Source organism: Centropristis striata, chromosome 4, assembly GCF_030273125.1.
Source record: "Centropristis striata isolate RG_2023a ecotype Rhode Island chromosome 4, C.striata_1.0, whole genome shotgun sequence".
In the NCBI taxonomy this organism is placed as follows: domain Eukaryota; kingdom Metazoa; phylum Chordata; class Actinopteri; order Perciformes; family Serranidae; genus Centropristis; species Centropristis striata.
Genome location: NC_081520.1, coordinates 41,556,174 through 41,579,754, shown reverse-complemented (window position 1 = coordinate 41,579,754; position 23,581 = coordinate 41,556,174). Strand labels below are relative to the sequence as shown.

The window sequence follows — 23,581 nt, the reverse complement described above, 5'->3', positions numbered from 1 at the left end:
TGACCTTAAAAAGACACAAAATGACTAAAAAAAGATACCAAAAGACACAAAATGACCAAAAAAAGACACAAAATGACCAAAAAAAAAGACACAAAATGACTTAAAAAATGGACAAAATAGCCCAAGACTCCATAGAGTTAAGTTGTTAACCCATTTCTTGTTCCCTGAAAAAGGCCTACTTGTATAATTCTGAAATGTACATTATTTTCCAGTTTTGGTTAAGCTTACCTTTTTTTATTTACCTCTGGCAGTTCACCACTTACCTTTGGACCCTTTCAAGCTGTTCATTTGACTTGAACTGCTTGAATTTCAATAAAAAACTGGAAAAATTGGGGTGTTCTAAAACCTTTGACCGGTAGTGTATTTTGTGTCTCTTTGCAACTGTTTTGCATCTCTTTGTAGCTAATTAAAGTGTCTTTGCGTCTCCTTTAGTGACATTTTGACACTTTGGGCGTGTGCAGTAGACTCGTTCAGTAATCCATCCATCGGTTCAGGGAGTTTTCAGTCTTGGGTTCTCCGTCTGGAAGCTTTTAGTAGCAATGTAAATGGCTCTGTAGGTGGAATAAATGTTCATATCAGATATCAGCAAAAATCCAGTATTGTGCATCGTTATTAATCCAGATGTTTCATTAACCTCAACTTAACATCACTTCCCTTTCAGAGTTTCACTGATTACTAGTCTCTGACAGCTTTCCCCTGTGTGTGTGTGTGTGTGTGTGTGTGTGTGTGTGTGTGTGTGCTTTGTTCACAGCGGTGTGTAAGCAGGGATGTCATCAGACCCACGGCTCCTGTACTGTACCTGGGGAATGCAAGTAAGTGTGAAGAACACTTAAAAAAAACAGATTTAACAATTGATGATTTAATCATTTCCACAGGCAATTACACAGCAGACATGATGCCACATGGTGCAGGATGCAGTGTGAGGCAGAGAGATATTTTAAACTAAAGACAGTGATGTGAAACTTGCTGTAATTTCCCAGAGTTTATTTTAAGCACTTTCACAGAAGATACCAAACCTTTCTGTGGTAGCCAAAATGCAATATTTATATCATATTGTTTTTGAACCTGAGCCTGGATTTGATGGCTGGAATTTGAATTCCATGTGTCAGAAGCATAGACTGTATATAAATATGTCAGAAGGCAGGTGCAGGTTTGCATCAGACTATTTCCACTCTAAAAATCACTGTGGTCATTTTTAGAGTCTGCTAGGTCATTCCTGATTAACTCTCTTTGCAAGCAGAGCTACTATAAAATGTAATTGTGTAATTATGCATTGGTTGTCCTGTAAGTATGCACATTCTTCCAATCTAGTTCTGCTGTAGCAGAAATGTACCCAGAGCAAGTTTGAATAAGTGAAATAAGTAATATACATATCCAAAGCATCAACAGTTTAAGTTGTCATTTAAAGAAAATAAGTTCCACATAATTTATAAGCAGCAGTTATTTTGATGTATCAGCCACAGCAGCTACAGTATGCATATAAAGTGACTAAGGCAGGGGTGTCAAACTCTGGCCTGCGGGCCAAATATGGCCATATCAAATTATTATCTTATTATTGTACTATAAAAGCTGACCCGCCGGTATTATACGCCGCATTTACCGCTAATACTACAAATCCCACAATGCCCTGCTGTTGTTTTGGCGCGTCAATCAGGACAGGACCCAGAAACGCTCCTCGGTGACAGTCGTCATAGCAACCTCAAGCTAGAGCTGTCTCCCAGCTACCCCTTCCCAAAAATGGAGAAAAGAAAGGCAGAATTTATTAACCTGTTGAAAAAGTTTATTTTGATATTTAAATCAGAAGGATGCAAATAGAAAAGAGGCATACGATTTTTATTTAATTTTTATTAAATAAATTAATGACATTGATGTGTTTTTTATTTGAAATTTGATTTTGCATGTCTGCACTATTTAGTTATATATTGTATGTTTATAAGCGTTGCTGGTTCCATATTTAATGTTAAAGCAAAACATGTTTGGTATATATTAAAAGGTTTATATGTTCAATGTTGGCCCGCGATTTTATTCAAGTTTTACATTTTGGCCCATTGCGTTTTTGAGTTTGACACCCCTGCTCTAAGGGAACAGACAGTTACTATCAATCCGCTGAATATGACACAAACCAACATGTCTTTGCTCTTCCTCTTCAGGTGTCATTACGGCTGGAAGGGTCCTCTGTGTGACCAGTGTGTGACGTTCCCTGGATGTGTGTATGGAAGCTGCACTGAGCCCTGGCAGTGTGTGTGTGACGTTGCATGGGGGGGACTGCTGTGTGACAAAGGTAAGACATGTGTAAAAAGTTGAACGTTTGAGAAACAGTTGCTAAAATATTTGCCAGGCTTGGCATTTTGACCATTACCATCTTGGTTTTATGGAACCATTTTTTGATGCGAGGGTGGAGCTGGGGAGGAGGACGCAATGTTACAAGTTAATCCTTTATTGGGCGAAAAAAACGTACACTGTAATAAATTATTCTGTAGTCATTTCATTTTACTTAATATATTCGATAAAATGTATTAGATATAAATGCGTACCTTGATTTTGAGGCAGTTGTTGAAGTAACTTTAATATAAAAATGTTTGAGATGGAATCTACTTATTTTGATCACATTAACCCTTTATCAGGCAAAGAATTATATTTGGTAACTTCAGGTAATATTTCGAGAAAAAAGTTACAAATTTACTAGATTAAAGAAACTTTTTTTCTCCCAGATTCACCACTTTAACCCTTAATAGGACACTCATTGAAATTCTTGCAAATTCCAAATTTCAACCCTAGAGAATATTGGAGAATATTACATACTGCCAGAATGTGTAAAAAAATAACATACGAAAATAATATTTTGAGAAAAAAAGTTTACGAGATAAAAGTGGCAAATCTACAAGAAAAAAAGTCGCAGATTTAAGAGATTTAAAGTGGTGAATCTGGGAGAAAAAAGTTGCTTTTTCCCACTTCTTTCTCATAAATCTGTGACTTTTTCCACGCAGATTTGCTACTTTAAATCTCTTAAATTTGCAACTTTTTTCTCAAAATATTTTTATTTTTTTATTTTGGATATCAGCTGAAGTTACCAAATATAGTTCTTCGCCTGATGAAGAGTTAATTCCAGCGCTAACTTGCCGACTTCTCTGAGTGTCTTTGAGTACGTTTGAACACTGAACAAGACATTTTTAGGCAACCAAAATGTTACAATTAACTTTTCTGATCCAACGTCACACAATGACACAATGATATGGTCAAAGTTTTAAGATGAAAACACAAAGTGTGCCATGGACATCGACCTGTCAATCACAAGTTAGCCCCGCCCATAGCATACCCTGTTTATCATCTATTTTACTCTAAATGGAACCATCATTTACAAAATGAACACCATGCTGTACTGAAGAACACTTGAAACAGTGAATTTATTCATAATTCATAAAATCCATGAACTCAAAATGTACACAGATAATAAATCAAGTAATAAGTCAACCTGGTCTCACAGAAATCCGTGAAATAGCCACGGATTTCGCTTAACTCAAAATCCGTGGAATAGCCACGGAATCGCTCAAATTTCGGCGAAACTGACACGGATTTGGCTACAATGCAAGTTAATGACAGTCATATCCCGTGGCTATTCCATGGATATTTGTTCCTATTGGTTTGTTCCAAGTCACGTGACTTTCAAGGTCCCAGCGGTCAGAACAAAAAACATGGCGGACAGTTCTCTCATTTTTAGTGAAAAATCAATATTTTGACTTAGTTTCTGCATAAAAATGGATTTTGATCACATTTCTAGCGAGAAATATATGTTTTATTTTCTAAATCTTCACTCAGTGAATGTACATAATCACTTTGTATGTTGGAATAGCCACGGGATATGATTCATCATTAACTTGCATTGTAGCGAAATCCGTGGCTATTTCACGGATTTCTGTGAGACCATGTTGAATAAGTAGGGTCATTTTCTCATAGACTTCTATACAATCTGACTCTTTTGCCCCCTGCTGGCCATTAAAAAAATGCAGGTTTGATGCACTGCCACATTGGCTTCACTTTTCAGACGTTGGTTTCCGCTTTGGTGCGTCTGTGTGTTTGAGAGAAACATTGTGTGTTCAGTATATTAGTTTGTCAGGCGTGGCTCTTCACACACCTTCCCATGCATGTCGTACTGATCCTCTGCGTGAGATAAGGAACAGCTCCCTCAGGGCTTCACCCTCCATGCTTTAACTTTAACTTTTCCCACCACACTGTAGCTCCAGAGTAGAACAGCCCACCTCCCACCTCTCTGTGGGAGTTGGGAGCCCACGGGAACAGTGTATTGTGCCGAGGAAAGGCGATAGCCTTGGGTAAGGTGAATGTGAGCGGGGCTGGACTCTTAGCTAGGTGGGGTCCTAAGCTGTTTCTGTGTATTCACAAAGTCCCTGTAGAGCTGTGGTGAGACAAAAAGACCGTGGAGATCATTAGAGAACGCTGTAATCAGCCAGAACACTGGAGACAACAGAGCCTGCAGCTACTGGCCTGCACAGTCAGCACACTGAGCCAACCTGGATACACTTCAGCATGTGTGTGTGTGTGTGTGTGTGTGTGTGTGAACTCTTCTACTGAGACAAAGTCAAACTGAAGTAAACTTGGATCCATCTGCCTCCTCATTCCTTTATCTTTTGTTCCCGTTTACTTTATGTTTGTGCTGTGAACTGACAAATAAAATCATTTTTTAATCACTACTTTTTTTTAAATGGTTTCAGATCTGAACTACTGTGGCACCCACCAGCCCTGTAAGAACAGTGGGACCTGCACAAACACGGAGCCGAACGAGTACCACTGTGAGTGCCAGGAAGGTTTCAGAGGACGTAACTGTGACATCGGTGAGTTTTTGGCTTCACCAAACAGCCAAAATAAAACCAATTATTCAATGACTGTATGTGGAAACAGCAGATAACAAATGTGAAAAAAAATCCATTGTCTGGGTGAATGCATAATTACGACTGGCTGCAGGGTGGCCATTCATTCATGACAATGGACCTCCTACTAAGTAGTTCTGGTTAAACTGTGTGATTGAGCAGGAGCACAGTCGAAGCCTCCTTTTACAATTTATTGCAATTATTTCCAACACTGAGTTTAGTCCCTCAATGCTCCTGAACACCAGGATGGAGACGGCAGCACACAAGCTGCATGGAGTTTACTACCTCTATGAACTTAAAATAAAAATACTTTCAAAAGAGAACTTCACATAAGAAATCATTTCACATTGTGTGGGTGTGAAAGGCCTTTAAGTTCCATCCTCTTTAGTTCCTGTCTGTGTTTTTTTTCTCCTCCCATCAGTGGAGCATGCATGTCTGTCGTCCCCGTGTATGAACGGAGCCACTTGTGTGGAAAACCTGACGGGCTTCAGCTGCACCTGCACCGACGGCTGGACCGGACTCACCTGTGCTGATGGTGACTGTCAATGACACACACACACACACACACACACACTAAGCCGGAGACAGGGCGAGATGGCCCACTGATTGTTGTTTGTGTTCAGACTAATTTAGCTTCCTCTGTTAGATTGATTAGAGTCACTCACTGGCTTTCATCCAATAACTACCAATCACACTGCCCAGCCCCTCAGCTTAGTGTGTGTGTGTGTGTGTGTGTGTGTGTGTGTGTGTGTATTAACATCGCAAGGAAAAGGTGAGATGGAGCATCTTTAATCAACTCCACAATTGATTTATTGTAAACAGAGGTGTAACTGTGAGTTCAGTGTTTTTTTCTTCTAATGTCAGTAAATTAAAGGTTGTTTGTCGCCCGTTTTAATGCCGAAGGCCTCGTCATTAAGTGAAGACGAGATGTGATGGGAAATATTTATTAAGAAGACGACGACATGCAAAGAGAATCCAACTGCACTTACGAGGCGACGTAATTATGCAATGTCAGATGTTATAGACGTGGCTCTGCAGTGGTTCTGGAGATGGACTACAACATCTTAAATACTTCACCCTGTGTGTTCCATGTAGTCTATAAGCTGGTTAAAAAATATTACTTCATTACCAAATTTGGAATTTAAATAACGGTCACAAAAGTGAAACCAAACAGCTGTCACACCACTTTAACCCTTAATAGGGCACTCATTGAAATACTTGCAAATTCCAAATTTCAACCCTAGAGAATATTGGAGGATATTACATACAGCCAGAATGTGCAAAAAAACAAATATACGAAGTATAAATTTACGAGATTAAAGTGGCAAATCTACGAGAATTTTTTTTTGAAGATTTATGAGATTTAAAGTGGTGAATCTGGGGGGAAAAAAGCTGCTTTTTCTCCAGTTTTTTCTCGTAAATCTGCGACTTTTTTCGCGCAGATTTGCCACTTTAATCTAGCAAATGTGCAACTTTTTTCTCGAAATATTACCTGAAGTTACCAAATATAATTCTTTGCCTGATAAAGGGTTACACACACACACACACAGAAGTGATTACTAGACTTTAATCCCACGTGTGAGCTTTTGTGCAGCGACATCCACTTCCTTTGTGATGTGTGGTCATGGGAAAAAAATTAAAAACTTGTTTTGGAACTAAATCTTAAGACAAATGACTGTAATGTTATCAGATTGTTTTTGCTCTGTGAGTAAACTGAGACCACTGCTAAACATTAAAACAATACACACTCAGCAGGAATTACATGTTGTTGTTGGAGTTTGTCCTCATCAGTTGCTGTACTGTAGCCTGATGTTTCTCCTGAAAATATGCAGAGATAGGCCGTCTAACTGTTACAAAGACTCTGCTTCTATAAATGAGAGAATACCAGCTGAGACAGGAATTCACAACCACAACGATGCGTGTAATCTGCTCCCAGAGTTTATTCTGACTCTGCAGGCACACTAGACTGATAGAATATCATTTAGGATCACTGATATATATTTTCAGATTTCCAATTAAGCCTTTATTCTGCATCACTAAACTAACTTGCAAAGTTTTCGCAGTGTTTATCTCCAGCTCAGCGTGTATTCACTCAACTTCAATCCATGCTGGTTTTCTGCATCAACTTCTTAACCATCGTGTAAACAAGAAACACGGTTTCTGAAATCAGCGTAAAAGATCTGAGAAACCCAACGCAGCTACATTTCTGATGGTAGTTTCAAAGTGTTGAGACCTGCATTGTTAGATCTCTCACCTGCATTTCTGAAGCTCAAATAAAGGTCAAGCATGTTTTTGATCACAAAGTAACAACTGAACTGTTACAACGTTTCATCTTGAGCGCCATCGTGACGTCTATGTGTGTGTGTGTGTCTGTGTGTGAAACTTATGTATACAGCAGGTTTGAGCTCGTGTTGTGTGTGTGTGTGTGTGGCTACAGGTGAGATTGGATCATCCAGGTTACGGTCTGTCAGAGCTGCGTGTGTAAACAAGCAGCGTTCCACATCTTCTGCTCTCACCTCCATCAGGATAAGCAGTGCTGCAGGTCAGCTGGCATGTAAACACTTTTATTGCAGAGAATAAGACGAGAGAGAGGCACAAACAAAGGAATAAAGGGGACGTTTATTTTTGCTCTTGTTATTTGTTGTTGCCGTGATTAACGGTCAGAGAGGCGGTCTATCTCTGGGCCTGTGTGTGTTGTGGGGGTCTCTCTGGGGAATACACAGCGTGAGGATTGTCAGGCTCGCAGGGAATGACAACCATAACCACAACACAGCTCTGCTTTCAGACTTAGATTTATATATATAACCAATATTAATTAAAGGCTTCTTTGTTTGTTATGAACCCTCCGTCTAGTTTTGGCGGGGTTATTGTTGCTCGGGGTTGGAGTCGGGGTCAGGAGGATGGAAACTGGTTGTTCTGCAGGGTTAGGCAAATGAAAAAAAGGTTATGAGAGAGACAGAGAGCTCTTGACCGAAATATGAATACCACAGAGTCATGCATGGGAAGATTTACGATGCCATATTTGCCATGTGTAAAAGGAAGTCTTGCATGGTTAACCCCTGAAATGAGGTGTCTATTTGTGCTCTTTTCCCCACTTTCCCTCGATTTCATTATCTGTTGTAAATTCCTTTTCAGAGGAGTGGAACCAGCCATGGCAGCTCCAATTTTTTATTCCTATTTTACCCCCTGGCTTTCTTTTTCTTTTATTTAAATATCCCTCGTTCCTCCCTCCTCTCTGGGAAAGGTTTGAGGCGACAGCCATGTACGTGCGGCAGATGATTGTATTTATCTCTGTTTGCACAGAAACCAGAGCAGCAGAAAGGAGAATGAAAACACGAGCCGCCAGAGCATCCGCATACCAATGCTACAGTCCAGATCACACATGTCCACATGGTGGCGTCGCACAGACTCAGTGACGCACAAAGTGCCTCTTTGATATTCACACACACATTCCCATTACACAGACCAGTAGTTCATGTTCAATATTTTCTGTTTTCCCAGCGGTGAGGCAGTGTGATCGGAGCCCCTGCGGCCGTGGAGCCACATGTCAGGAGGCTCCTGGAGGTTACCGGTGCCTCTGCCCGCCTGGATGGACCGGCAGGACCTGCCAGCTGGGTCAGTTTTACTCCCATTATATACATTTTTTGATTGTGAACCATATACAGGAAAACATAAGGAGTCACAGGCCAAACAGTAGTAAATATATAGTTTTCAACTCAGTGTTTCTAGAGCAGAAAACCCCATGTACCATAGAAAAATTATTTTATATTAAAGTAAATATGCATATTTTTCCCTTTCTTTGGGAAAAGGGAGGGAAAAGCTGACATGGCAGTTTTCAAATGGGGTCCCTTGACCTTTGACCTCAGGATATTTGGATGAAATGGGTTATGTGGCTACCCAAGAGACTGCCCTTCACAGACTTGTCCAAATCATGCTAATTCCATTCAGTTTGAAACAAAAAACACACTATTGTCATCCAGTAGTATCCAATCTACTGGATTTGAATACTCTGCATACTGCATAGTCTTGTGGATTCAATGAGTCCAATTCTATTCATTCCATTTTTTAAGTGTAAGTCTCACTATATAAAACAACCTGTGCAACCTCTAGAATAATCACAGCCACAAGAAAATGTACAACCACAGACCCAGAGCCTTTAGAGGGCGTATGGCTTTCAACGGCATAAGGACAATAAGGCGATTTCGTAAACTGCAAAAAAAGTTGGCAAAACTTGGAAATATAAATTATTGTCATTTAGGGCAATAATGTAAGTTAGCACAACAAAGGAAGCCAGTTGTCTGCTCAAAAACAAGTTGGTGAGTTGTTGTTACTTATATCTTTAAGTTGGGGTTCACAACAAGGGACAATAGTTCTGATAACTCTTATTTCTTTGTTGTGAAATGCGGGAAAGCGGTGAGATTTATTAGCGGAAGCTAGCGGCTAACTGACGCTAGCGGCTAACTGACGCTAGCGGCACTGCTTGTTACAGCTACAAGAGTAGCCATTAGCGTATCAATGCTAACTCAAAATTGTGGTCGCAACATTAGCTGACATTTCATAGCGGCGTTACAATCGTGCCAATTCAGCACATTGCAGAAGTTAGCAGAAGTAAGGATTAAAAGTTATTACAATGTAAAATTATAAGTTAGTACAACTTACAGTTGAATTGACAAAAATCTGAATTCAGAGTTGAGCAAACTCAAAAACAAAACTTAAAATATTTAGTTTAATTGTCCAACTTAAAATTTTATGGAAGTTTGTTGCCTTGAAATTTTGAGTTCACCCAACTTTTAATTTTTTGCAGTGTAGCAGTTTACATAGCAAAAGTATTCTTCATCCATTTTTTGCAGAAATCTCCATAATGTCAACAGTTCATAATGTTATAAGCCCTTATACAGTTTAAACTGTCAACATTTGTATATATGCCTAACTAAAACACAATGATTATTGCAGATTTATGACTAGAAACGTAGCACTCAGCGCATCTCAAATGAATCTTCAGGTTTCCAGCTTTAGATGAATTACACCACTTGGCATTTACTGTTGACCTGCTATCTCCTCCTTAAATCACTTTCACAATTTTTTATTTTGCCATTTTGTATCACATTTAATTCTATAGATATATGAAAATACAGTTTATTCTGATTCATAATGTGATATCTGCTTCAATAATCTTAGCCAGCCGTCAGTTAAAGTAATGTGAGTGAAGCAAGGAACTTAAAAGCAAAATAGAGCTATAAATATTGTTTTAATAGATTGAGAACCAAGACAATTAATGCCAGAACTACAACTAATACTGTACAACTACTCAATAAAATATTAAATGTTGCTCTATAGTTGGTGCAAAGGGATTTAACCTGTGTGTCACGCTTTAGAAATTTAGCACACTGGAGTTTTTATGCCAGTGATAATTTTTCATCATTAAAATTAGTCACTACAGTTGTTTTATTCTATTAATGAGAAAATCTGATATGCATCATCCTCAAAGGAATCTATTCAGCACTGATCCTCCAACAAGCTGAACCAATCTGAGCTGTAATTCACAGCTGGTTTCAAAAGCTGCCTTTCAGCAAGCGATATGTGATTATCTGTTCCATTTGAAGTGAAATATGCATTTTAAAGCACAAATTAAAGAGGCAGAAACAGCCGACGGCATGTTAATTCTCCCATCAGCCGTCCTGACTGTGAATCAGGGTTCTCTAAATGCACTGTCACGTCTCTTTGGGCTTCATTCGCTCATATTGACGAGTCCTCTCCCAGAGGGTTGTTGTGTTAGAGACTACAGCACAGGGAATATTGTATAAGATCAGGTCACACACACACACACACACACAGACACACACAGAAGACATACTATAGACACACATACAGAGGCTTGCGGGTTATGAAGTTGAAAGTGAGACATATTTCAGGATGACAGCCTCTCTAGTCCTCGGTGTTACAGTGATATGTCACTCTGACACTTGATAATCCCCCGTAGTTCCACATCACAGGTCAGTAGCTCATGTTATAGCATGCACACACACACACACACACACACACACACACACACACACACACACACACACACACACACACACACACACACACACACACACACGCACACACACGTCCAGCGTTCCAACACAAGTGATAAAACTCTTTATAGCCTGAGCCGAAAGGCAGAGCATCAGTAGTGCCTCAAATGGGGAAAGGCAATTATACTTTCTATCAGTTTTACTCTCACTATCTGACTTCTGTCCACACATTTTCTCCCGTAGCACACACAATCTGCAGGACACACACACACGCACACATGCACACACACACACACACTGGTACTAAAGCCTAATAGGCCTCTCACTGACTGTAACAGGTTTAGATTACCTATAGCTGAATGACTACTTCCTTTTTATTCATTCAGCATTTCTTTCTAATCCTCCTTCTCCTATCTATCAGAGCCAAGCCCTCGGGGGTTCCTGGCTTTTTACACTCCCAGTACGACAGAGGGTGGAACACACACACACACACACACACACACACACACACACACTTTAACAGGAGTAGCAGTGGTGCAGCTCGGGGGGGTCTGTGCATAGACAGGGAACATGTGAGAAGATGCTGCGAGGCATTGCTTTTTTTTCGATGTACTGTGCATTTGTAAACATAATATTTGATAAAGGAGAGCACTCTGTCTACAAGTGCTGGTGTGCATCCAACAATTCCCCACTTCACGGTTCAATTTTAGCATCCACTTCAAAATTGAATTTAACAGGTGGCGGAAGATGGTTGTGCCCAGCAGGGGACATCCAGGATTAGATTCACTAGTTTTATGGGATGTTTTATCTCATTTCAGTGAGAGGTTTAATGAGCGTTCTGATGTTTGTGAGGTCTGCAACAAGATTACACTGCTTTATAAATGAATTGGGCCAATAGAGGCATTTTGTTTGTCATGTAATTTAATGTACTGTAGTATAACTGCCAGAACAACAAACTATAAATATTAATACATTGTGTAACGAGTGTTGCAGGGATGATGCATTTTGAAGGCCAGGCTTGAGGTCAGCATCACCCTCAGGTTCCCTCAGCAAAAATATTATTTTTTTTAATCACAAAACAACTTTATCTAATGTTTGTGACATATTTCTATTAAATTATTTTACATTTTATTTTTTCTATTTAATATTGTATTACAATGGACATATTTTTTACTTATTTATTTATTATTCCTTTTTTTCTTAATTATTGGTAATATATTGTGGTAAAATGCATATATTTTTCCTTTTTTTTTTCAATTTTTGTTATTTATATTGTTGATATATTTTGTAGTAGGCCTATAATAATCAGATTTTTTAGAATATTATATCTATATGCTCTATAATGAACAAATGTTTTTGATACTTGAAACATTGTGATAATGTTCACAAATAAACTCCACTTTTCAGATTTTTGCAGCATAAATTAAGGCTGTCACACAATTAAAAAAGTAATCTAATTAATTACATGCTTTGTCATTACTTAATTCAAATAATAACATATATACACATAAAAAGAGGCTTTGACTATGTTACTAGCAGCCAGCAGATTAATTAAATTTTATAAGAAAAAACAGTTAAACTGGAGGTCGTAGTAGTAGTCGTGGCCAGCAGCCAATCAGAACTGAGTATTCACCCGGACCACACTGTAAAAAAAGATAAACAATAGCTACTCAATAAAATTGAGGCAACAGATTGCACGCAATATTTTTAATAAAATCTAATTACGTTACAAGTTGAGTTAATAACAACTTAACAGGAAGTGCCTGTGAATTAAAAACGGACTAATTCTATTGTGTTGGATTCATTCAAAATTCTCTTGATTTAGAATTACATTCACATAAAGATTATATTTAATGTGATCAAAATAAGTAGATGGTATCTCAAACATTTTTATATTAAAGTTACTTAAACAACTGCCTCAAAATCAAGGACACATTTATATTTAATACATTTTATCAAATATATTAAGTAAAATAAAATGACTACAGAATACATTTCTTACAGTGCATGGTATAATTTAAAACACTAAACTATTATAACTCTGCAGTGTGTGTCACTGGTTTACATCTATCAGAGACTCAAGATGTAAAGTCTAAAGTTGAAATTAAATGTTGTTCATCAAATCTGCAGATTTAATAGAACCTTTTTTCTCCCTTTAGACACCAACGAGTGTGAAATGAGTATCTGCGTCCACGCCCGCTCTTGTCGCAACCTGATCGGCGGATACCTGTGTGACTGCCTCCCCGGATGGACGGGGCTGAACTGTGACATCAGTGAGTATCAAAGATAAAGGAGAGGGATAAAAGAAGGGAGGAGTGATTGTCCTGTAGCAGGGAGTGAAAGATGAAGAGCCTCGTGGATTGTGTTTAAACAGCAGCAGTTCAGAGCAGAGCAGAGCTGCTGTGGGCTGCAGATCATTTTACTCCCAGCTCCAGTTCCATCAATCATCTGTCACACAGTATCACTGCAAACACACTAAACATGTAACACGAACCAAAACAAGTCTGTGAAGTCTGTGATCTATTATCTCTTGTAACTCCTCTGTGATGAGGTCTCACTTTATAAACTTGCAATCTGGTTGCATAATGCAACTAGCCTGGGTTTACCCATACTGTCTTGCGCGCTCAAATTTCATTTCGAACCTCCATCCAGTCTGGCGCCAGGGCCGTTTGTTAGCCCTGTTTTAGGATCCAATCACAGAGCGGGGAGGGACGGCAAGACGATGACGCGTACTACTCGGTAGACGGAAGCTTGTAGTTTTGTAGTTTTCTTACGGATCCAACATGGCTGCAGCAGACTCCTGTTTCACCACAAAAAAGGATGTTTTAGCCTTGCTTCCGACAGGATTTGGGAAAAGTCTAATCTACTAATCTACCAACTAGCCCCGCTACTACACGGATTTGGCTACAATGCAAGTTAATGCCAGTCATATCCCGTGGCTATTCCATGGATATTTGTTCCTATTGGTTTGTTCCAAGTCACGTGACTTTCAAGGTCCCGGCGGTCAGAACAAAAAACATGGCGGACAGTTCTCTCATTTTTAGTGAAAAAATCAATATTTTGACTTAGTTTCTGCATGAAAATGGATTTTGATCACATTTCTAGCAAGAAATATATGTTTTATTTTCTAAATATTCACTCAGTGAATGTACATAATCACTTTGTATGTTGGAATAGCCACGGGATATGACTGTCATTAACAATTTGAGTGATTCCGTGGCTATTCCACGGATTTTGAGTTAAGCGAATCCGTGGCTATTTCACAGATTCCTGTGAGACCAGGTTGAATAACTAATACCGCACTGTAGAATTACTCCACTACAAGTAAAAGTCTGCATTCAAAACCTTACTGATATAAACACACAAGAGTGTCAGCATCAAAGTATTTCTTAATGCAGCTGAACAACACGTTGATTGTTATATATCAGAAATGTATTACTAGATTTATTTGATCTCACTGCCTGTCAGGGCTTCCATACATGAGATATCTCTGTGTGACAGATTAATATAGCATGTCTGTGTTTCTCTGACTTCTAGGAAACAGCAGCTGTCAGGATTTGTGTTTGAACGGCGGACGTTGTGAGGTGAGAGTCCTGCTGCCTTTCTCTCTCTGTCTCATTTGACTGTTGTGTCTGCATATCAGTCACTGTACTGACCTGCTTCATCCTCTTCCTCTCACTCTCTTATGTTCACTCTAGTGCTTTCTTTCTGTCCCTCCATTATCTGTTCTTAAAAAATTCTCACACAACTTGAGAAACAAAGTTTTATTAATTTCATCATGATCCTTTCCCACGCACTTAACCCTAATAGAGCACTCATTGAAATACTTGCAAATTCCAAATTTCAACCCTAGAGAATATTGGAGGATATTACATACAGGGGGGTAATATTTTGAGAAAAAAGTTACATATTTATGAGCAAAAAAACCCTCAAATTAATGGTAAAAAAAAGTTACAAATTTGTGAGGAAAAAATCTCAAATTAATGGTAAAAAAGTTGAAGAGATTAAAGTGGCAAATCGACGAGAAAAAAATGTACAGATTTATGAGATTTAAAGTGGTGAATCTGTGAGAAAAAAGTTGTTTTTTTCACTTTTTTCTCATAAATCTGCACCTTTTTTCGCGCAGATTTGCCACTTTAATCTAGTACCGTAGCCTGATCTTTGCTGATTAGCTGGAAGAAATCCATGTGGTGCTACGACCTCACAGAGAGACATGGGGACCTCATTCTGATATCCACTGAAGTTACCAAATATAGTTCTTCACCCGATAAAGGGTTAATCGATGCTCTGTGTTTTACATACATATAAATCCTGTCTCACACAGGACCAGATGTCAGGGTCCAGATGCTTCTGTCCACCTGGTTTCTTGGGGAAATATTGCCAAAATGTTGAGAGAGCCTGTGACAGCGCCCCCTGCCAGCATGGAGGTCAGTGTGTGGAGAAGGAAGGGAGGACCTTCACCTGCAGCTGTCCAGCAGGATACTCGGGAATCTTCTGTGAGGTCAGAATACCGTCAGAGATGTTAGCTTAAGGCTGGCTTAGTGCTTCATTGATGAAAGTCAACGGATGAAAGTCTACTTGCTCAAAGTCAATTTTAACTCGCCCCTAAACAATGAGTTTATCATTTAACAACAAAGACCAAAGATCATTTTCATGTTTGAGCTTGACTTGTCAACTGGTGTCTTGTCCTCTTGCGCCACCCAACTGAACTTCTGTTTCCAGGATAATTGAAATGATCACTTCAGCTCATAAACTGTCTTTATCTACTCTATTTTTCTCGTGAGTACCCGTTTGGTTCTGCACATGTAATACTCTTAATAAAGATGTGGAGGAAGTAAGATGGCTCACTCCTTACTTCCATCGTCAGCTCCGTGTTTAATTATCTTTTACCACTTGACATGAAAGTACAATCAAAACTCTCCCCGTTTAACCAAATTTCTGAAGACCTCTCTACATTCTTTGTTGTAGGCAGTGGTGGAAGAAGTTTTCAGATCGCTAGTACTAAGTACTAATACGACACTGTAAAATTACTCCACGACAAGTAAAGGTCCTGTATTAGTTAGAGTACAAAAGTATCAGCATTAAAATGTACTTAAAGTATCAAAAGTAAAAGTACTCATTATGCAGAATGGACCCACTCAGATTGTCGTATATATTCTAAATATATAATTAGATTATTATTTTTGATGAGTAGCGTTTAACTGTTGTTGAGGTAGGATTCATTTTAACTACTTCTGTTTTGTGGTTTAGTGTATAAAAAGTACACCATCATTTTAATATGTTTTTCATTTTAATCTTGACCTGAAAAGTAACTAAAGCCGTCAGCTAAATGTAGTGGAGTAAAAAGTACAAGATTTGCTTCCTTCTTCTGATGAAACTACACTGCAGCCTAGTTATTCGCTCTGAATCACTTTTCTGTATTGCAACATTTCAAAGGTTGAGTTAAAATCTGCTTCATATTCAGGGAAACATTTTGCTTTGGTGACAGACGTGACAACTGTTTTGTTTTTGCATGATTTCAGATAGCGTTGGATCTTTGCAACCCCAACCCGTGCCAGCAGGGGGTCGCCTGTCACAGCGCCGAGGGCAGATACATGTGTGCATGTCCCGAGGGTTACTATGGTAACGAGTGCATGAGCCTCAAAAATCCCTGCATTGGTCCACACTGTCCAGGTAAGAAAGTGACAAGCGTGTGTCTTAAAGAGTACAAAATGTGAATAAAGTCCGGTCTAACCCAAGGTTATAATAGTTTTAGTTTTAATTTTGTTGTGTTTTCAAATTCAGTTAGTTTTAATTAGTTTTTAGAGTGAGTTTGCTAGTTTTTATTAGTTTTTATTTTTGAGAAAATCTTTAGTTTTAGTTTAGTTTTTATTAGTTTTAGTGTTAGTTTTAGTTTTTTTGTAATGGGGTATTTGTTGGATGCGAGATTCAATAAGGTCACAATAAATGTTTCCTTTATTTCCTTTGTCTGATCCATCTCAGCCCCAATAAGTTTATTAAGTCATAAAACCAGATAGATGAAATAGATTTCATATCAACCAAAAAGGTTAAAGTATGAAAAAAGTTGACAAAGACGAAAACGAAGGACATTTTCACTATAATTTTAGTTAGTTTTGTAACCACACAATACAGTTTCAGTTAGTTATCGTTTTTTCAAAAACTCTCATTTTTATTTTTATTTCAGTTAACGAAAATGTTTTTTCAATTCTAGTTTTTGTTATTTTGTTAGTTTTTGTTAACTACACTCAAAAAAAGAACTCATTGGATGAACTCAATTAAATTGTGGGCAGAATTTCCATCCAACAAATATATGTAGCCCCAAACTCAAAACAAGTGCATCGATGCAATATAATGTATTTGAGTTTATGTAGCTCACTTTTTTTTTACATTTGGTCGAACTCAAATTAAAAACATGTATGTATTGTATTTAAATTGAGTTACCTCAACTCATTTATGTCGAGGAGAGCTAAAATAAAGAAATTGTGTTCATTCAACCTAAAAACATAGAATTGGAAAACTGAAAGTCATTCTTTTTGGGTTGAAGGGAAGGACAGGAGAGTAAATTAATACATTTTAGGTTCTTAAACTACTTTTGATTTGATTTTAATTGATATATTTTCATTGGATAAACAATACATTAATGTGTCACATCTAAGAAGGGCTTGAATCATTTTTTTGAGTGTATAATAACCTTGGTCTAACCTCTTCGTGTCTGTAGGCGCCATGTCTGACACGACACACGGCGGCATCAGCTTCTACATCATCCTGGTGGGCGTCGTTGCCTTGGTGACGGTCTGCGGCTGTGCCACCTGCGCCTTCATCCTGTCTCACCTCCATCGGAAGCGGAAAAAGCAGCAGGCCGTCCCACAGGAAGAAGGCATCAACAACCAGAGGGAGTTTGTCAACCTGATCAGAAACGTGGAGCGTCCCGTGCCGCTCCTGCCCCCCGCCACGCCGCTCGCCAACCCTCCAGCCCCTCCCGCTCCCGTCTCACGCTGCTACGAGGAGATCGAGCTGACCCTGCCGCCCTCGCCTGCACCGTCACACCCGTCTCCGGCGCTGAAGCCAGCCCACGCCCCCAAACTGGACATCTCAAACCGGGAGAGGGAGAAGTTGAACCGCTTCCACTACACAGACAGCCAGGAGCTGGAGGCCTGACCGCTGAGCTTCTGGACCTCTGAGGAGCTTTTTTTAGTTTATTTCATTCTGCGTTCTTCGCACTCTCGCGCTCGCAGGGACCTGGTTCCAGTTTCCTGCACTGTGTCACTGTTGCAGTCATGAAAATGGGGCGACCTTAAGACTTTTATGTGCTCAGAACACCTGAGGAGTGAAGGCTGCTAACCGCTAGGGTCAAAGTCCTGCTCTGTCCTCGTCTTTGACCTTATTCACTATGAGAAGCAGCCGCATGTTTGACTGAAAGACTCATCAGACTCTTGATTTAATCTGGAGATTTAGAGATTCGCCTTGGAGTGCCTGAGATACCGTCACGAGGAAAACAGAGGATCATCCTCTCTCCTGGTCCCAAAAGCCATCTGATTGGTGTTCAGACCTCCATTTCTGTTTCAGACTGAACTCTGACAGAGAGAGAGATCAATGAATGGATGCTTATTTAACACTCGGTGTGTGTTTCTATGTAAGTGTGTGTGAGAGTGGAAGGGAGAATGTATATTATGAGTGTATGTGGGGGGGGGGAAAGACAGTTAACTTTAAAAAAAAAAAAGAAAGAAAACAAAGAGGGTGCATACTCCTGCTCCAAAGGCTTTTAAGCCTTTTGAAAACTGTTTTAAAACTATACACTGTTGCCTGCATTGTCTCTGTAACACTACAGTTTGTCAAAGATGTATGATTTTTTTCATACCTGCGTGTAAAATAGCTTTTTTGTACATGAATATATTGTACATATTGATGCCCTTTTTGTACTGTGGTTTGGTCTGAAAGTATCACTGTATTACTTTGCTCTGTTTGTCCCATTTCGCTTTCCATTTGGAGCAACCAGCACATGTGGATTGTAATAAAAGTGCATTTACCAACTCTATTTTACGTTTTTATTGCGTATAATCATTCATCGCCTGAATTACAGCTGCTGCCAGAGGGAGTTGTCAGTGCTACCACACAGAATATTAAATATTGACTGTGCAAGAGCGTAAATAATCCTCTACTTTTATATATGTGTAAAACAAGACCAAGCTGCATACATATCTGGTCTTTAGAAGTTTTCTTTTGCTGTAGACTTATTACAAGTAAATTACGAGCTCAAATCATATGCAGACTGTTGTCACTGTCCAATCTTTTCCAATCAAATTTTTTATTTTTAAATTGTGTCAATGATGCTGCAGAAGGCATGAAAACAGGCAGTTTGAGGTTTTGAACATCCCTCTCACTGTGAGCATCACACAAATTAAATACAGTGTTGAAACAAAAACATGTGGAGTGGGATTTTTTTTTTTTTTTTTACTTCAAAGCAACTTAATCAAAGTTTAAAGGCTGAAACTGTAATGTAGAGTTAAGTTCACATAATAAGAACAAGGTATTCGGGACACAGGAAATCAGCAGCACATGTCAAAAGGGAAACAATAACTAAAAATAAATAGATGGATTGAATAGATTTTTAAAAGGTTATATGATTAATAATAAATACAGGCTTTGCAAGAGAGCATAAAGTGCGTCTTACACTTTTAATATGTTAGTGTGTGCAGTTTTCAGATGCTATGACAAGCTGTCCTGTTGAAATTATTGTCAGAGGCCCAGGGGAGGATGTTTCATGATCACAGCCACTACCACTAGGTCAGTGGGTCACTGTATCTCTCTCTCTCTCTCTCTCTCTCTCTCTCTCTCTCTCTCTGTCTCTCTCTCTCTCTCTCTCTCTCTCTCTCTCTCTCTCTCTCTCTCTGTTTCCCTCTCTCTGACACATATTCACAAACAATGATGCAGACTGTGCCAGGAAAAAATGGAAAACCACCTGACTGACCCCGGTCTTCCTCAAGAACGACAGATTGGCTGTGAGAAACTTGTCTGTTGTTGGAAACTTCCTGAATATCTTCTTTTTTTTCAACAAGTGCAACACATTAAGCTCCACTCCAGTTCATCTATGCTGAAGTTAATTTGCTGTAAAATGTGAAAGTGTGTGAAAGGAAGGGTTCTGTGTGTCTGGGCAGTCCAAAGTGGCTGTAGCGTCACAACAGCGACAGTTAATGTACAAATGGATGAGACAAATGTGACCTTTGACATGTGCGAATGGCCATTTTTATTTTAAACTTCTCTCGACTCAACTAAATTTCAGAGGGAAATATATTTTTTACTGCACCATATTTATTTAACACTTGCTGTACTATAAGTCTAATAATAATAACAATAATAACTTTATTTATACAGTAAAAACAAGTTACAAAGTGTTTTACAAAGGCATAAACATAGAAATGACCAGATAAATAATAGAAAGATAAGTACAATTTATACAACTCGAAAATGTCCTCTGGGTAAATAGTGAAAGGGCCACGGGGGGCTACTGCCGGTGTGTGTACACTATGATGAGATTCTTCAGAGATTTCAAACAATTAATACTAGTAATGTTATGATACTATATAATATACAAGGAGCACACCTACAACAAGCATTCCTTTACAAGTATTTATTTATACAGCAACCTATGACCTTTAACCTCAAAATGTGTGTGTGTGTGTGTGTGTGTGTGTGCATGCATGCGTGCGTGCGTGTATCTGTAACTGTAATCACATCAAAGGATCAAAGGCAATCAGATCAAAGCAATCAACAGAATTAACTGCAGCTGTAGAATGTTACGACACAGCATTTTTGGCAAAACCATAATACCTATCATTAATCCTCACTTTGATCATCCTGAGTTCTTCCTGAACAGCTACATATGTTTTTTGTGAAGAAAAATTAAGAAATAGCTTTGTTAGAGTGATCTGAAAAACTGTTAAATATGCTTTTCTACAGAAACCTTCCTGTGTTTTTAATATGGGAGCCAATGAGGCTGTTGGTGGTGTTGGTGGATCATCTGTGCGTCCTACGCCCAAACTATAACTCTGACAGCTTTACCAGAGGATTGTGAGGGAGAAGACTAATTTTCCTACGTTTCTATGTATAAATTATTTCTGTAGAGTGGAATTTGCGGCCTGGAGCGCAGTTTTCAAATTTATTTTTTGACAATTTATTCTCTCCCTCTACACTCTGGCGATGATGTCATGATGACACGAACATTCCGTGCAATACACACCCATTATAATCTCAGAATTTCTCCAAAAATGATCATGGTCATTGAACAGGGATTGATAAAAAACTATATGACCTATCGAAACGTGGATTAATACACCGATACACAAGACTTGTGTCTACTGTTTAAAGTTTAAATGGAGTCTCTAGGTGAAATTATGCCGGAGAAGTAGACGTTTGAAAATCTCCAATTATTGTTCTTTTTCGCTCATTTTTTTCCGGCCGTCCCATTCACTTCAATGCAAAATTTTGGGCAGTTCAAAATTCATATTCCATAGAGAAAAGTAATAGCACACCGATCCCGATCAAACCGCATGTTTTGATATATAATTTCAGGACTAGTAGCAGGACGAAATTGTGTCCGGAAGAGGAAAAAGAAAAAATCCACAGTATAACAATAGTTATACAATATTGTTATTATTACTATTAATATAACTATTATGCAATAGTTATACAGCTATTGCTGAAGGGGCCAGTGCTCGGTGCGATTGTCCCGTGGCCCTAATAATAATTTAAAAAAAAGCTTTGATCTACTAAAACTCAAAAACACAAGCTGTCAAAAGTAAAACTGAAGACCAATTCAAGAGAATACTTAAAAAAAGATATTTTCAAGAAGAAACATATCAAACCTGCCCAGTAGTATAAATAATATCTGAAATTAGCTCCACATTGACAAACAACAATATTTAAAATTCTCTTGCATTTTTTTGTTAATGATAAAAAGAGAATAATATAATATTCTATAATAATATAAAACTGTAAAATAAATACTTTTAATTTTGACTTTCCTGACAGCCAGTGAGTAATTGTACAAATACAGGGTAATCTGGGGTTTAAGTAATGATTGACTTGTCATTGGGGATCCAAACATTTAAACGAGATCTGTTGCACAAAATGATCTGTTTAGCAACATTCATGTAGTTTCTGAGTTGGCACAACAAGTGTTTCTTCAGAAAATAGGATTTATTTTTTTACTTTATATCACCAGGATCATCAAAAGTAAAGTTGACTTCAAAGTTAGGAGCATCTCTCCTGTCTTACAGGGACACCTTGTGGTCATAGCAGGTACACAAACTTCATAACCACTTTTTTGTGTAACGTAATGTAGGTAATCACTGGTCCTACCTTACAGGTGTTTGGTCTCCTGGAAGACAATACACAGAAAATACTCATGTCGACACAATTAATTGTATTAGTACTATTATAACAGCCAAACTCCAAGTGTAAATTTAAAGGTTAAAAAACCCCACTTTAATGCCTTTAGCAATGAGTTTAAACAATCCATTGATTCAGTTGAACACTCTATGAAACAAAAAACTAATCAAATTGTAACAGCTTTTACTGTGTTAAGAATTTTTATGCACATTTTTATCCCCCAAATGTTAAACTTTAAAAGATGTTTTTTCTTCTTTTCTTTAAAGAGATGTCTTTAGAGAGAGCAGTTAAGGGTTTTCGTAAGGGTAATTAGATTTGACCAACTATTAATGCTGAAACATTTTAAACAGTTTTTTAATGGTGCAATATGTTCTACATGTTTGATTTTGAAGTCAACAACATTTTTTGTAATATATTTCATTAAGAAATAAAGAAAAATGCCATCTAAGTTGTATTTAGTAGGCTCACTGATTACATTTTAAAGTTAACTGTTCCAACCCTGTTGACCTACTTAATACAGTACTGGAGTAAATAATTAATGACTTTACATCAATGGTTTTGACATTAAGTTGCAGGTTTAAACGATTTCATTAAACTTTATAACAAGTAACAACAACTTGTGTTGTGTTTTGCACTAAATCAAGAATTGTGTGCTTATAATACATATACATGTGTATACAAATCGTCACACGGTTAAAATAACTTTAAAAATTTAAAAATAAGTCATTTTTTGTCAAAATTGTGTTTTTTTTGCCTAAATCATCTCCTCATGACACCGGCCACCTATGGTAAAACCGCCTACATCCTCAGTTGATCAGATCATGATTTTACCCCTTTAAGATAATGTCCTATGTCAAGTGTGTGACTTAAGCGGATTTATTATGCCTAAATAAAAATAAAATGTGACTTAGGCAATTTTTTGAACATGCCTTTGTGACTTAAGCAAGATATGGTAACACTTTATTTTGAAGGTGTCTACATAAGAGTGACATGGGATGTTTCATGAACATTAATGACACTTTGAAGTAACATTAATGCTCATGATACTTGTCATGTCATCTTTCTGACAGGCTTGTGTGACTTGCCTAAGTAATTTATTTATCTTAAGTTACATCATTTACACACAGTGTTATTACTCTGCCAGTAGCATCCTTTGTTACATCCAAGTTTTTTGTGTTTCCTACAAAACTTGAAAAAATGAGTTAGGCCATTATTTTAACAGGGTGACGATCAGTGGTGGAATGTAACTAAGTACATTTACTCAAGTTCTATACTTAAGTACAATTTTGAGGT

General features: G+C 38.2%; 1 protein-coding gene across 1 annotated transcript in view; it reads left to right on the top strand.

Moving 5' to 3' along the window:
* The window catches only part of LOC131970187 (protein jagged-1b), a 68,209-nt gene extending 49,274 nt beyond the window's left edge, over positions 1-18,935 (top strand). The window contains exons 5-14 of the mRNA XM_059331513.1: positions 752-812; positions 2,151-2,281; positions 4,728-4,847; positions 5,305-5,418; positions 8,385-8,498; positions 13,060-13,173; positions 14,438-14,484; positions 15,225-15,401; positions 16,423-16,573; positions 17,619-18,935. Of these exons, the coding sequence (XP_059187496.1) occupies positions 752-812; positions 2,151-2,281; positions 4,728-4,847; positions 5,305-5,418; positions 8,385-8,498; positions 13,060-13,173; positions 14,438-14,484; positions 15,225-15,401; positions 16,423-16,573; positions 17,619-18,058 (1,469 nt within the window). The 3' untranslated portion in view covers positions 18,059-18,935. The remainder of the gene's footprint in view (positions 1-751; positions 813-2,150; positions 2,282-4,727; positions 4,848-5,304; positions 5,419-8,384; positions 8,499-13,059; positions 13,174-14,437; positions 14,485-15,224; positions 15,402-16,422; positions 16,574-17,618) is intronic.
* The last annotated feature ends 4,646 nt before the right edge of the window (positions 18,936-23,581 follow it).